The 14,114-nt window shown below is 67.9% G+C and overlaps 2 protein-coding genes across 3 annotated transcripts in view; both read right to left on the bottom strand.

The window, feature by feature from the left end:
• Nucleotides 1–157: 157 nt before the first annotated feature.
• TEKTIP1 (tektin bundle interacting protein 1) lies at nucleotides 158–2,812 on the bottom strand. The gene is made up of 4 exons (XM_053898109.1): nucleotides 2,409–2,812; nucleotides 692–930; nucleotides 464–589; nucleotides 158–350 (listed from the first exon to the last, which is right to left on the bottom strand). The coding sequence occupies exons 1-4, from the start codon at nucleotides 2,498–2,500 to the stop codon at nucleotides 175–177; spliced, it is 633 nt and encodes a 210-aa protein (XP_053754084.1). The 5' UTR covers nucleotides 2,501–2,812; the 3' UTR covers nucleotides 158–174.
• Nucleotides 2,813–4,520: 1,708 nt separating this feature from the next.
• FZR1 (fizzy and cell division cycle 20 related 1) overlaps nucleotides 4,521–14,114 on the bottom strand; it is a 24,525-nt gene continuing 14,931 nt past the window's right edge. The window contains exons 2-14 of one of the 2 annotated variants that reach the window (XM_053898097.1): nucleotides 12,726–12,848; nucleotides 11,304–11,429; nucleotides 11,162–11,225; nucleotides 10,944–11,071; nucleotides 10,358–10,440; nucleotides 9,817–10,000; nucleotides 9,180–9,245; nucleotides 8,586–8,688; nucleotides 8,316–8,500; nucleotides 7,962–8,195; nucleotides 7,345–7,449; nucleotides 6,669–6,770; nucleotides 4,521–6,202 (exon numbers count right to left, since the gene is read on the bottom strand). In XM_053898097.1, the coding sequence (XP_053754072.1) occupies nucleotides 6,161–6,202; nucleotides 6,669–6,770; nucleotides 7,345–7,449; nucleotides 7,962–8,195; nucleotides 8,316–8,500; nucleotides 8,586–8,688; nucleotides 9,180–9,245; nucleotides 9,817–10,000; nucleotides 10,358–10,440; nucleotides 10,944–11,071; nucleotides 11,162–11,225; nucleotides 11,304–11,429; nucleotides 12,726–12,794 (1,491 nt within the window). In that variant the 5' untranslated portion in view covers nucleotides 12,795–12,848 and the 3' untranslated portion in view covers nucleotides 4,521–6,160. The remainder of the gene's footprint in view (nucleotides 6,203–6,668; nucleotides 6,771–7,344; nucleotides 7,450–7,961; nucleotides 8,196–8,315; nucleotides 8,501–8,585; nucleotides 8,689–9,179; nucleotides 9,246–9,816; nucleotides 10,001–10,357; nucleotides 10,441–10,943; nucleotides 11,072–11,161; nucleotides 11,226–11,303; nucleotides 11,430–12,725; nucleotides 12,849–14,114) is intronic. The other variant, XM_053898098.1, reaches the window with a different exon arrangement.

The following is a 14,114-nucleotide window of genomic DNA, read 5'->3' as shown; positions in this document are numbered from 1 at the left end:
CCAGAGTTCTGGTCGCCAGGGTCTCGGTTAGCAGCTCCCTTTATCTGGCCGCCTGGCCACCCAAGACCCTCCCAGGCCCCAGAAGTGGAGAGATGCACAGGGTTGGGGGGGGGGGGGGGCAGTGTCAGAGGCACAGGGGTCCCTGCAGGGGCGGTGCTGGCAGCGTGACCTTTATCACCGGACGGGCAGGTGGGCGGGCGGGGGCCGCTGGTTGGCAGAGGGGCGGTAAGGCTCCAGGCTCCACCGCCGGTAGCTCTGGGTGGCATGGCACGGCCGCGGCGGCACTGACAAGTACGGCACGTGGTCCGACCGCCACGGTGGCTCCACCCGGTATTGGTGCCTGTTGACCACTGTAGGGGCCAGGACCCAGGTCACCTCCTGTCCCCCGCTTTCTGGCCCTGGGTGGTCTCCACTTCGCTCCAGGGGCCTTGCTCCCCCAGATCTCTGGGCCCCCGGTCCTCACCGTACTCCTTGCCCCGGATGAGTCTGTCCCTCCACAGCATGCTCCCCCACCGTGTGCCGGGGTTCCTGTACTGGGCAGGGATGACAGGGTCGTACCAGGCGGTCTCCCGGAGGTGCTGGGTACAGGCTACGGGGGCAGGAGAGGGGGGGGGAGAGGAGGTCATCTCTCGCCTTGCCCTCCCCTGGGGGGCCGGCCCGGTGGCGGGGCAAGACCGGGCTGAGCACTCACCCGAGGGCATGCTTCGCTCCCGGCAGCTGTGACCTCTGTGCCAGTGGCCGTGGGCCTCCCAGTAGGGGCTGTCCGGGGCCCGCGGGAACGTGTACCAGGCCTCACGGGGGTCTGAGGTGGTTAGGCCGGTGGACCACAGCTGGCCAGCTGCGTCGCGTCCCAGGGGCGTGTACTTCCAGCGGGTGGCCTGCTTGATGGCCGGTGTCCAGCGGGGCCCCTCCAGGGACAGGCAGTCATCGCTGAGGGGGTTAAGGGCGGGGAGGAGGAGGCTGAGCCTGTGGCCCTCCCTGCCCTCCCCCCGGGCCTCGGCTGGCTCTGGAACGGGCCTTTTTACCCCCTGCCATGCGTTGCGAGCATCGAGGGCGCAAGGGCCTGGACACCCCCCTCCCCCAGGCCTGAGCAGAGCAGGAGGCCGACCCTTCGTGGCCCCCTCCTCTCTAGCCTCCGTGCACCCTCACTAAACCTTTCACTTTTTCGGCTTGCCTTTCTCCCTGGGGACGCGGGGGGCGGGGACAAGGGGAGCACCTGTTCCCGGCGGCCTCTGGGGCCAGAGCCTGTCCTGGGCTGGGCATTAGGACCGCTTCCCTGAGGAGGTCGCAGCACCAAGCTCCAGGTGGATACACAAAGGCCCTGGGGGAGCACGGGACTGTGCAGGAAACAGGCCATGGGGCAGAGAAGACAGCCACAGCGTGGTACTATTAAAAGTAAAGCAGAAAAAAAACCTCCCAAGCTGCCGAAGCCGCACACACTTGCTCGAGCAGAAACCTCGACAGCCGCTCCTTCCCGCACACGACGACGGGCAGGGGCTCTGAGCCGCTGAGCTGCCCCGAGGCAGTGCCCGCAGGGCCGCTGGCAACAGGCTTTTCACCAGCGCCTGCAGGCACAGATCTGGTCCCAGAAAACCAGAAGCCCACATGTCTCCTGAAGGGGGGCGGGGATTAGCCTGGTAGGTTCCGGCACATCCGTGTCAGGAAATGGACAGACAGGTCTGCCACTCGCTCAAGGGGAAGTTCAAGACCATCTGGCGAGACCCACACTGCAAGAGGCACGTGATTTGCAGAAGACCGTGAAAACGGTCCCAGTCCTCAACGGGGCTCCCAATTCCATACCCACCTGGAATCTCAGAACAGAACCCTATTAGGAGACGGGGTTTCAGCACACACAGCTGTAAAGCTGGGAGGCTAGGCTGGCCCTGGTGCCGCGCCTGGTGTCCTTGGAAGGAGGGGTTTGGACACGGAGAAGGCTACGTGAAGATGGGGCAGAGATCAGGGTGACGCGTCCTTGGGGGGTGCCAAGAACTGCCACGAAGACACGAGAAGCCGGGGGGCGTGACAGAGAGTCTCCCTCAGGCCCTGAAGGAACCAGCCCTGCTGACCCCTTGGGGTCGGACATCTGGCTTCCAGAACCGGGGGAGGGCAAATCGGAGCCCCCAGCCCCGGTTCTCGGAGCAGCGGCAGCAAACTGGGGTCTGCTCGCTATGCGTGCGCGGTGCCCACGCGAGCCTCTGACCTGCGGTTTCCACAGGCGCCCGCTCTGGCCGTGGGCAGGGAGGGAGGAGAGGCGGGGGGGGGGGGGTGGAGGAGGCCAGGAGGCGGGAGGAGAGAGCAACACCAGCATGCCTTCACTCAGAAATCAGACGACATTCAAGAGAAGCCACACCAGACCCCGTCTGGCCCGAGACCCAGAGGTGGGGTCTGGGGGCAAGGCGCGCACTCACCTGTACAGAGGTGCTGGGAATGTCACTTCCAGGGTCCCCTGGGGGATGTGGGGCCGGGCAGCCTCTGGCCGCTGCCACGCCAGGGTCTGCATGTCTGCCTCTGGGCCCCCAGGGGCTCACGCCTGGAAGGCCTGTGGGGCCATTGTTGACAGCGACAAAGGCCCTCGGTGTCCCGGCAACGGTACCGGCCAGCGCTGGCCTCCATCCAGACAGCCGCCACCCGCCCCCGCCCCAGGATGCCTCCCCCGGGAGGGGGAGGACCAGGCGAAAGGCAGGCATGTGCCTCGGGTGGTGGCCATAAAACCGGGGCTCCCACCCCCTCTCTGGGCCCCCTGAGAACACCCTCACGTGGGGCTCTCTGGGCTGTGCCCTCAGCTGCACCTCTCCAGAAGCTCCGTCCGGGCCCCCCCATTCCCAGCCCTCCCTCCTCACCCCCCCATTCCCAGCCCTCCCTCCTCACCCCCCCATTCCCAGCCCTCCCTCCTCACCCCCCACCCTGTCCCTCTTCTGCTTCTGACCCACCACTTGGAGCGAGACCCTCACACGTGCGTGCACAGCTCAGTTCACAGTCAGTCCTCAATGGCACGACAGACACAGACCGTGTCCCCCGCGCACACGTACGTCCCTCGGCCACGAGCAGGAGCGAGGCGCCCACACCCGCCGCCCGGCGTAAGGACCCTGAACACACGACGCTCAGGGAGGGAACCAGACACAGAGGCCACACGGGGTGTGATTCCATTTATGTGAAACGTCCAGAACAGGCTCATCCACAGACAGGAAGGGGGTTTGTGGGGGCCGGGCGCTGGGGAGGGGGCAGGGAGTGACAGCTGATGGGGACGGGTTGTCTTTTGGGGTGGTGGAATGTTCTGGAACTAGACACGGTAGCAGCACCACCTCGTGAATGTACTAAACATCACCGATACGTGCTCCGAGATATACCACATAACAGACACGTGAACTCCAAGGGCCCCCGAGGCCCCACCTGCCCTGCCCCATCCGCTCCCCACCCTCCCCTCACAGGCTCTGCCCCAGAGCCTGTGCGGGGACTGTGCTCTCCGCCCTGGTGCCCCCTGCTCTCTGGGCCCTTGATCAAACACGAGGCTCTATTGGGCCTCGGGTTCGAAGATGACATTTTCTAGGGCCTCCTGCCACCTGCCACACTGAGAGCCACGTGGGCTTCTCCCTGTCCCGTCCCACTCCTGCCACAGCAGAGGCCCACGAAGGCAGGTGCTGTGGTCCAGTGTCTCTCGTCCCCACGGCCCCAGACGGGGCTCCTCACCTAGAGGGAGGGGCCGGGGTGCGTGCCCGCTGTGGGCACCTGCTCGCGGCAGAGGGCTCACCCTTCTGAGACCCCTGGGGCCCCCTGACCCGCCAGGTCCTGCCCCCACTCTGGCCGGGGCTGGCCTTCCTCCCCAGCCCCAAGACCTCCTGCTGCCCTCCAGCACTTCCAGATCTCTCTCTTCCACGGTCCCTGCGGAGTCCTCAGCTCCCCCTCCGGCTGCCCCTCACTCGCTGCCCCTGCCTGCACCTCGTCCACCACCACCACCACACCCCTTCCCTTTTCTCGCAAAAGCTACACCCGAAGGTCAACCAACAAATCTCACCGCCCCCCCCCCCCCGCCCCCCGTGTGACACGCTGGGCCAGTGACGCCACCCACTGGCCTGTTTCCCCACCTGCCAGATAGAGGTGACAGAAGCAGCTGCCCCACCCACAAGCTGCCATGTGGCCCCGTGCCCCTAGTCCCACGGCCCTCGTCTCCTCCGGCCCCTCCCCTCGCTCTCTGTGCAGGCACAGACCGCCGCCTCCGGCCCCATCCTCCTCCTCCCGGATGCCAGCCAGGAGTGGGTGCCTCTCCCCCACAGCAGGGCCGTGCCCTGGCTGGGCCACGAGGGCTGGCTACACCCATGTCCTCTGCCCCGGGGGACCATGAAGCCAGGGTCACGGGCACCTCTCTCAGCCTGCCCGCGAGACTGCTCCACAGCCAGCTCGCCCAGGGCGAGTCGCCTGTGCCCGTTTGTGACACTTAGGCTGGCCTGCGGCCCCGGGCACGTGCAGACCCGCAGGACCCCTCCCAGCTGGGGACCAGAGAGACGGACAGCCAGCCCCAGCAGTGCGTAAACCCACAACCGGTTTAATGACGACGATGCTGCGTTTGACAAGAAACAAGGCTCGCTCCGCTCCCAGTGCCCGTCCCCGCACTCGAGGCCCGAGCGGTGCACCGGGCACCTCCCTGTCCCAGCTCCCAGGCGGCACGGCCACACGAGCACAGCCGGTTCCCGGGCTCCCGCAGGGCACAAGGCGACAGCGCGACAGAGCCGGGGTTGTTTTCTTAAAAAAAACGCTCAAACAAAAATAAGAACTCGACCAATCAAAACACACATCTATGTACACTGTCCCCGGCCCGGCCCCGCAGGGAGGCGGCCCCCTCCCCGCCCAGTTCAGGCAGGCTCAGCTGGTCGGGAGCCCGGGAGCCGTCCCCACTGTAGCGGCTGAGCCACTGCTCCTCCCCCACCACCCCTCAACTTTCCTGGGACCCGTCTACACAAACACAAAACCAAATCTAAACAAAAGCCACGAGTACGTATATACACATGCACACACGGCTGACAGAAGGGAGCGCAAGGCCACCGGGACGCGGAGGGGATGTGCGCGGCCCTGCCCTGACTGCTGGCCCCCAGCCTAGCCCAGGCCCGCTCTGCCTGCTCCGCTGTGCCAGTACACCCACCCCTCCACCGACCCGAGGAGGGACAGGGGCCTGCTGTTCAGGTCCCGGGCCACATCCAGGCCCTCTTTCCTCCCTCGGCGGGAGGGGACGGGCCCAGGTGCAGCTGGGGACAGAGCAGAGGACATGAGGGGGGGGCCTCCACCCCCAGCCGCCCCACAGCCAATGGAACACAGGGTCGGGACCCCACGGGGCGACCTGGGCGTGCGGGGGGGCGCCGGGGAGGAGGACCCGGCCCTCAGGGTTGATTCTGCCCTTGGGTCTCCCTGGCTGGCTGCCCGGCAGGCTGTAAGAGCCTGAGTCCTGCTTGGGGATAAGGCGGGGCTGGGACCCGGCAGTGACAGGACAGTGGGGGGTTGGGGTGAGCACGACACAACAAATGGACCTGACTCGTCTTCCTCGGGCAGAAGTCCGTCTCGAGATGACCGCCTGGCACGGAGCCTGCCCCGGGCCTGCGCCGGACGCCGTGCTGAGCCTGTGGAGTCACGGGCACAGCTGCCGAGACGCCGGGCAGCTGGATGTGTCTCTCAGATCCGCGGGCCGAGCTCAGCCGTCTGCCCAGCCTCGGCTGACCGGCCAGGCGTCCGGCTGTCTGTCCCGCAGGCGTGGGTGGAGGCAGCGGCGGTGGCGAGCGCGTGCTTCGGGAAGAGCATGCAGGCCCGACGACGACGACAGGACGACGACGATGACGACGACACAGCGATGGACGTGAACGGAAGCAGGCTGGGTCCCAGGAGGCGTCCGTCGTGCTCCGAGCAGAGCGGTCCGAACGGATGGTCCCCGCCGGGGCCGCCCAGCGCAGGGAGCGGGAGCCCCTCTCCTGCTGGTGCCCGGCTGTACCCCCGCCCCAAACACTGGCTGCCAGGGTTCGCAATCAGGCTTTAATGAGAATCTTCGGGGTCTCTCCAGGCCCGACTCCCCGCCCCACCCCGGCTGCTTCCTCCGGGGACCGCGTGCCGGAGAGGGGAGGGTCCGTGAACGCCGAGGAGAGACGGTGCTCCTCCGACCCGGACAGAGAGGCCCGAGGGTTTACCGGATCCTGGTGAAGAGGTTGAGCACTGACACGGACTCCTGCGGGGCACACGGGAGGGACCGCTGAGCCTGCGGCCCCCGGGCTACCTCTCTGGAAGTGCCCGCCGCTCGGCCAGGCCCCCGGGGCTGGGCAGTTCTGCCTGGAGGGGACGTGACGTTCTGGGCCAGAGGAGCCTGCGTGGGCACCTTCCCCGGCACCCCGAGGCGCGTAGGGGGTGGCCAGGCTCTGAGCGCCTCGTGCCACGTGGTGGGGGGGGGGCCACAGAGGAGATTCCCAGGGAGATGCTGGCCAACAGAACGAACGGGGCTGGGTGGGGAGGTGGGGGGTGGGGAGGTGGGGGGTGGGGAGGTGGGGGGTGGGGAGGTGGGGAGGTGGGGAGGTGGGGGGTGGGGAGGTGGGGAGGTGGGGAGGTGGGGAGGTGGGGAGGTGGGGGTGTGGGCAGGGGAAGCCCCCAGGACAGGCCGAGGGGACGCGCGCAGGGGAACAGCTGGCACTGATACCGACCCACTTTACCTTTGTCGAACGGGTTTTGCTAAAGACGTTCCAGAACCTCAGGGTTTCATCCCCAGCACCAGTGACTATGGCCTCTCCATCAGGGGACATGGCCTGCGGAAGGAGACAGACCCCCATTGTCCCTACGCCCGCAGGCAGCGCTTCGCGGACAGAGCCGGGGTCGGAGCGCTCTCGGGAAAACCCAAGACGGCCTCCCTCCCGCCCACCACCCGGAGACGCTCTTCTGCGTGACGGGACAAAGAGCATGTTGGTTGAAGCACAAGACGTCTTCTTCCGAAAAGAAAAAAGAAATTGAGCATCTGCAGCAGAGGGGGCCTTTCTGCAAGACCTGACAGAGGGTGGTCTGGTGAAACGCTCAGCGATCACGTGAGTGCCGGGACCCAGATCCGCAGAGAGTTCTTTCCACGTGTGTCTACAGAGACACCCGGCTGAAGGGAGGGAGGGCAGAGGCGCAGCACAGCAGGTTCCCGCCGTCGGTACCACGTGACCTTTGCGGACAGGAGCCCGCCCTGCTGTGCAGTCCTGGAGGCCCCCCGGGCCGCGGAACCCCGACACAGGGCCGCACGCTGCCTCTCAGGGCGCAGGGCAGTGATTTCTGGGCGGCCACAGCACGTCTCCCAAACCCGGGGGCTGGGGGGTCGGGGGGGGGGGGGGGGTGCAGACTCACCAGGTACAGGACCCTGTACGAGTGCCCGGTCAGCTTTGCCACCTGGGTCAGGGACGGGTACTTCCACACCAGGATCTGGTTCTGCGAGTAGCCGTGCGTGCTCACCTGGGGGGCGGAGAGGGTGCTGTCGGAACCCGGGCCCCCCCGCTTCCAAGGCCCGGGGCCCAGACGCGAGGACATCTGAGCCGGCACCTCAGACTCGCCAAGCGAGCGAGGTACAGAGGCCACAGGTGACGAGGTAGAGAGAGCACGGTCACAGCCCCTGCTCCCCGCACTCTGGTCGGTGACTGGACAGAGTGGGACACACGGCGCCTGACAGGCCCGGGAGCCTCTCTGGCGGGCACTGGGTGTGGGGGTGTGGGCGTCTGGGTCAAGGACAGGCACATCCAGGCACCTCTGGTCTGCACGACGAGGGTGGCGGGGGCCTGGCTGAACCTCAGGACCCCATGGGAGGCCTCGGCGGGGCCAGGGCTCCTGCCTCCCCCACCTCCTGCCCGCACCCCCAGGCTCCTCTGCCCCTGGCTCTTCGCGGAGAGGCTCCGAAGGCCGTCTAGCGACGAGGAGGGAGGCGCACGCGTGTGTCCCCGCAGGCCCTCCCTGGCCGGCCCCGCACTCACCAGCTCGTTGGCGTGCTTGGACCAGGCGAGGTTGCACACCTGGGAGCCCGTGTCGATGCACTGCAGCGGCTGCCCCGTGAGCGTGTTCCAGAAGCGGATGCAGCGATCAGCCGTGCCACCGCCAGACGCCAGCAGCCCGTGCTGGTGTGGGGACCAGGCGATGGCCTTCACGGCCGCCAGGTGCTCCGTGTACTGCTGCACGGGGCTCAGGCTCGAGTGGTTCCAGACCAGCAGCTGCGGGGGGCAGTGGCTGTGAGGCCCCGGAGGCCACCACAGTCCGCCCCCCGGGGGAAGAACCCGCACGGCCCTCACTCCGTGGTGAGGCCAGGGCTGCGAGGGGCCCGCGGTGCCTACCTTGTTGTCGTTGCCCCCCGAGGCGAGGAGCTGGTGGTCCGTGGACCACTTGAGCCCACACACCTCCTGCCGGTGGCCCTGCAGCCGCCGCTCTGACTGCAGGGGTGGGGTCCGGATGTCCCTCTGCAGGATCATGCGGTCCCGGCTCCCGGACGAGAGCTGGTCAGCGTTCCAGGCCAGCGCCCCTGGAGGCCAGGCAGAGGGCAAGGGAGGCTGAGGCCTCGCCCCCGGGAATCACACCTGCCCCCTGGGAAGCGGGCGGCTTCTCACCAACGCGTGCCGTGTGGCCTTCCAGCATGGACAGCTTCTTTCCTGCAGCTGCGTCCCAGATCTGCACAAAGCCCTTGTGCGTGCCAACGGCCACCAGGTTCCCCTAGGACCGAGCACACAGGGGAGGGAGTGGGCATCAGGCCCAGGCACGGGGACCTCTCCCTCTGCCTCCTCACCGCAGGGCCTTGGGGCCGTTTCTTTACAGGTTTCTTTGAAGCAAAAGGACACCCCTCCTTGGAACTTTCTGGGGGAACGGTCACACAAGTGCACCGGTTTGTCAAAATCCAGTAGACACACAGCCTAAACACCTGTGCGTTTCTGCCTGTGGCTGCCGTGCCAGCTGTGGGGGCAGGGAGAGGTGTGCAGGGCACCAAGTCTGACCTAGAGTCACCATAACCATCTTTACAGGCTGGGGACAGGCAGGGGTGCAGGTGGAGATTAGACTCCCGGAGACTAGACAAGTGACCTCCAGGCCGGCTGCTGGCTCCTCTGGGTCCCCAAAGCCCCCTCAACACTGGGGAGGGCCCCTGCCAGCAAGACTGGGTCATATCTCCCTGACTCCGCCCGGCTAGGGGATGGGGCCCACGTACTGACCCGTTCAGACCAGCCCACGGAGGTCACCGAGTCCCCTTCCACCGAGAGGTCACAGAGCCGGGTCACCTGGGGAAAGGGGAAGCGGTCGGTGAGTGCGGACGCACAGCCACCTGTCTGTGCACCCGTCCACCCTCCCAAGCACCCGTTCGCTGGCTTACGAACACCAGGGCAACGAGGCCGGGGTGCCTGGGACGCTGTGGGCCAGGAGGGGACACACACCGGCACGGGGATAACTGACCACACAGAGATGGGGCGGGCGCTCAAGTCCCCCTCCCCCACCGCCCCGGGGCAGGCCACAGGCTGCTGGGAGCAGAGGGGCGGCCCTTTCCCTGAGGGGGCTTCACGTGCCCCTTTGAAACCCGCCCGCGTCTCGTCTCATTCCCGAAAACAGCCTACTGCGAAGAGCAGAACTCGAACCCCAGCAGCTACTCTGACAGATTGGTGGGGTGGCTGCTGATGACCGCCACCGAGGAAGCGGCCCTCAGGGGGGTCCCCTGGCCGGGCCGGACCCGGGGGCCTCGCCCGGGTCAGCGTGCACGCAAAGGGGAGGCCCCGGGGAGGGCAGAGGGGTGCTACCCCGGCCCCGGAGGTCCCCAAAGTCCCCCGAGCCCCCCCAACCCCCGCGCGCTGGCGCCACCTGGCTGGTGCAGGCGCTCCACAGGTACACGCAGGTCCCCAGCCCCACGCTGAGCACATTGAGGGACGACCAGTCCACCAGGTTCAGGTAGAAGTCGTCCTGCAGCTCTGGCGCGTCCAGGACCTTGAAGGGGATCTTGGAGATCTTGCGGGTGGGTTTCCGTGGCGACCGCAGCAGCTTCTGACTGCAGGGAGAGCCCACCGCGTGGGGTGCCGTTGGCGTGACCTGTGGGCTCCCCCTCGTGCTCTCCTGCCCGTTCTGCCCCTCCTCCTGCCACCCACATGACCCCACAGCTATGGGTGGTGACCGCCGGCCGTCGGGCCGCCCTGAGCTCTGACAGCCCCATCACGCCCTCTGCCCGACACCTCCTCCGGGGAGCCCTCCTTGACAGCCCTGTCTGGGCCCAACGCCACTGAGCCAGAAGCGCGTCCCCACCGAACCTCCTCTGTACCCCATGTGCAGTCCTAGGACCAAGCTAGGCTCCCAAGCGCCGCCTGGCTGCCCACCCGCCCTGTTGCAGCCCCCACAGGCCTAGACTCACCTCTTGTTGCTAACGGGGGACAAGGAGTAGGGAGACACGTCGTTGCCATCGTCGGGGCTGGAGCGCTTGGTGCTGAGGGAATACTGGAGGCAGGGGAGGGGGGGACCCCAGCTGAGCAGGGCCTCGGCCGCGCAGCTCGGGGACCTCACACCCGGGGCCCTGGCGCCCCGCGCTGCTGGTGGCCAGGCCGGAGTGCGAGGTGAGTACTCGGGTCGGAGACGTGGCCCGGGCTCCGGGGATCCAGAGAAGCAAAGCGGGCCTCATGCCTGAGGCCTCCCCTGGACGGCGACCGCCCGGTGCCGGCCTCCCCCTGCCCCCCTGGCCGCCAGCCTGCCGGCCCGGCCCTCCGTCAAGAGACCCGAGCCAGGCTCCTCCCGACACCGCCCTACGGCTGCCCCCCGCCTCAGGACCGCGCACCTGGCGCCTGCCCCAGCGCTGCCTGTGGAGCAGCGGGAGAGCAAAGCCCCGGTTCGAGGCACAGGGCCCAGCGGCTCCCGGCGTGAGCACAGGCCGAGCGCGGGCGGCCGAGCCGGGCAGCCTGCAGGGGGCCTGTGCCGCACGCTGCCAGCAGGGAGAGCGTGCTCACCGTGAACAGGCCCTTCTTCTCAGGCGTGGACGGCTGCAGCCTTCGGTCCTCCGTCTGCGGGTCCTGCACCTTCTCGATGCCGGCTCCCAGCAGCTCGTTCTTCAGCAAGGCGGAGTAGGCCAGGCCATCTGTGGGCGGCGGGCTCTGTGAGGCCTGGGGGAGGGGGCGGGGGGGGGGGGGGGGCGGGGCAGGGGGCCAGACAGGGTGTGACCCCTGACCTTTGCCGTTGTCCGAGGTGGCGTCCTTGGCTTTCCGATTTTGGCTGGGAGACTTCTCATTCTCCTGCGGGCGACGAGGCGGGGTCAGCTGGAGCCGCCCGCCCGGCCCCCCTCCCCCCGGCCCTGCCCTCTGGGCCCGCACATTGATCCTGTGGAAATTCACACTCCAGTTGGCACCGGCTCTCGAGGGGATGAAGCGGTCTCCGTGCTTGCTGGGGGAGGACACGGGAGAGTTGGCGGGCGTCAGGGTTCGCCGCATCTCTGCGACCTGGAATGACGGCAGGGCGGGGCTGGTGCCTGAGAGCTCCCCAGCGCGCGCGACGCCAAGGCCAGCCTCTCCTCTCAGACCCCGGGCCAGGCCTACCCCGCCTCCTCGCGCGAGGCCTCTGGCCGCTGAACGAGCGGATCGAGCAGCAGAGGTGAAACATTTTGACATGGGAGCCGCGGGCCGGAACGCTGCCGGCGGGCCTCAGTTTATCCTCCCAGCTGGGGAGGCGACACCCTCGAGAACGGGGCAGCCCGAGAGCACGGGCCCCCGCCACGGGGCTTTGTTCGCTTCTAAGCCACCGCGACGGACCCGACACTTTGCTGCTCCTCGGGCCCCATCTCCGTCAGGCAAGGACGGTCTCCCACAGAAGCACGACTCCCCCTCTGGAGCCGGCACATGGACGCGGGGGCCCTGCTCCCAGGAAACCAGCCCAGCCCTCTGAACTGTCCCAGGAGAGTCCTTCTCTCTAAGGGACCTGCTGGGGGCTGGACCACATACATCCCCCCCATCCCCCAGAAGGACGGGTTGAAGTTCTAGCCGTCCCCACCCCCGCACCCGGGATGTGACCTCATTCAACAGCATCTTTGCAGCCGTGATCCAGTTAAGACGAGGCCACCCCGGGTGGGATGGGCCCCAAATCTACGCCTGGTGTCCGAAGAGTCAGAGACACAGACCCACACAGAAGCGGGGGACGTGAAGGCGAGGACTGCCGGCCACAGCAGGAGCTGGGGAGGCAGGACTCCTCGACGGGACCCCCAGGACGAGCGTGGCCCCGTGACAGCACGGGCGAAGGCCTCAACTGCCCGGCACAGAGCTGAGAGCGTTGAGAAGAGCGGTGAGCACAGCCCGTGACCCGTCAGGGGCCCACGATGGCGTGGCTGAGAGGGGTGGGGTCCAGGAAAAGAGGCCTCCCCAAGCTCTGCTGAGTTCCGAAGATAAGGACAGGGCCACCTCAAGCTGCCGCCACGGCTCTGCCCGGTCAGGCCGGCCCCACAGGCCTGAGACCCCAGGCCCTTCGGCTCCCTCTCCGGAAACTGGGAGAGCAGCTCACCTGCCCTCGTCCCTGCAGTCAGTCCCGGGCGTGGCCCCGGGGAACAGGGGTCTGGAAGCCGACCGTCCCTGTGGGCCCCAGCAGCAGGAGGCACGCCGGAAGCCCGGGGAGGGGACTCCCTGGCCACCGGGAGGCCCGCGGGAGGACGTGCTTCTCGCCGGCCCGGCACCCAGTGCTCTAGAGGCTGCTCCCCGCCACCCCGGGGCCCAGCCGGCGCCAGTGGGGGCAGGGTGCCCGGTACTCACGCAGGGCATCGTGTTCTCGTTCTGAACGACGATCTGCCGGAGGAGGCGCCGCTCGTAGTCCTGGTCCATGGCGACGCAGGGCAGGCACAGCCCGCCGGCCAAGGTCAGCCGGCCCGGGTCAGCCTGGGGCAGGAAGGGCAGGAGAGGTCAGTGCCGGCGGGCAGCAGCCCCCTCACTGCCCGGTGACCACGGCGAACTCCACAGTGATGGCCAAGGCCTGCCACTTCCTCCCAGGAGCCCGGTGGTGGTGGGAGGGGGGGGGAGGCACACCCCACAGGCTGTGGAAACCACAGGCGGCTGGGACGGGGAGGACGGCGGCTGCTCTGAGGGACCTTCCGCCAGGACTCCCGGCCTTTGTCCTGCTTAGTGCAAGTGTGTCATCTAAGTCTGGGTCCTGGAGCTTGCCCTCCGGCCACCCTCCTTCCCAAGCACCATGTCGCCTTCCTGCTTCAGACCCTCCGAGGCCACAAGCCACCCTCAGACCATGTCCAACCCCGAGGTGGGGGCTGGGTAAGCGTCAAAGTGGTCCCAGCGAGGATTCCTCCTTGAATGAGGAAGCTTCTATATCCTTTTTTCTTTTTTTAAGTTTATTTGTTTTAAGTGAGAGACAGAATGTGCACACACCCACAGGGGGAGGTGGGAGAGGGCAGGGAGAGAGGAGGAGAGGAGGAGAGGGGGAGAGGGGGAGAGGGGGAGAGGGGGAGAGGGGGAGAGGGGGAGAGAGGGGGAGAGAGGGGGAGAGAGGGGGAGAGAGGGGGGGAGGGGGGGAGAGGGGGAGAGAGGGGGAGAGAGGGGGAGAGAGGGGGAGAGAGGGGGAGAGAGGGGGAGAGAGGGGGAGAGAGGGGGAGAGAGGGGGAGAGGGGAGGAGGGGGGAGAGGGGAGGAGAGGGGAGGAGAGGGGAGGAGAGGGGAGGAGAGGGGGAGAGGGGGAGAGAGGGGGAGAGGGGGAGAGGGGGAGAGGGGGGGAGGGGGGGAGGGGAGGAGAGGGGGGGAGGGGAGGAGAGGGAGAGAGGGGGGAGGGGAGGAGAGGGGGGGAGGGGGAGAGGAGGAGAGGGGAGAGGGGGAGAGGGGAGGAGAGGGGGAGAGAGGGGGAGAGGGGAGGAGAGGGGGAGAGAGGGGGAGAGAGGGGGAGAGGGGGAGAGGGGAGGAGAGGGGGAGAGAGGGGGAGAGAGGGGGAGAGGGGAGGAGAGGGGGAGAGGGGGGGAGAGGGGGAGAGGGGGGGAGAGGGGGAGAGGGGGGGAGAGGGGGAGAGGGGGGAGAGGGAGAGGGGGGAGAGGGGGGAGGGGAGGAGAGGGGGAGGGGAGGAGAGGGGAGGAGGGAGGGGAGGAGAGGGGAGGAGGGGAGGAGAGGGGAGGAGAGGGGAGGAGGGGAGGAGAGGGGGGGGAGGGGA

This window comes from Panthera pardus, unplaced genomic scaffold (assembly GCF_024362965.1).
Source record: "Panthera pardus isolate Hobbes unplaced genomic scaffold, ASM2436296v1 HiC_scaffold_8, whole genome shotgun sequence".
Lineage (NCBI taxonomy): Eukaryota > Metazoa > Chordata > Mammalia > Carnivora > Felidae > Panthera > Panthera pardus.
Note: the sequence above shows the minus strand (reverse complement) of the source record. Positions and strands in the feature narration are given on the sequence as shown.

Bases quoted from the DNA above. Each gene is read 5' to 3' on its own strand.
- TEKTIP1 (XM_053898109.1), bottom strand. From the start codon at position 2,500: ATGCAGACCCTGGCGTGGCAGCGGCCAGAGGCTGCCCGGCCCCACATC. The intron at 931-2,408 runs GTGAGTGCGCGC...TAACCCCCTCAG, and splicing joins TTCCCAGCACCTCTGTACAG to CGATGACTGCCTGTCCCTGG. The intron at 590-691 runs GTGAGTGCTCAG...CTGCCCCCGTAG, and splicing joins GGAGCGAAGCATGCCCTCGG to CCTGTACCCAGCACCTCCGG.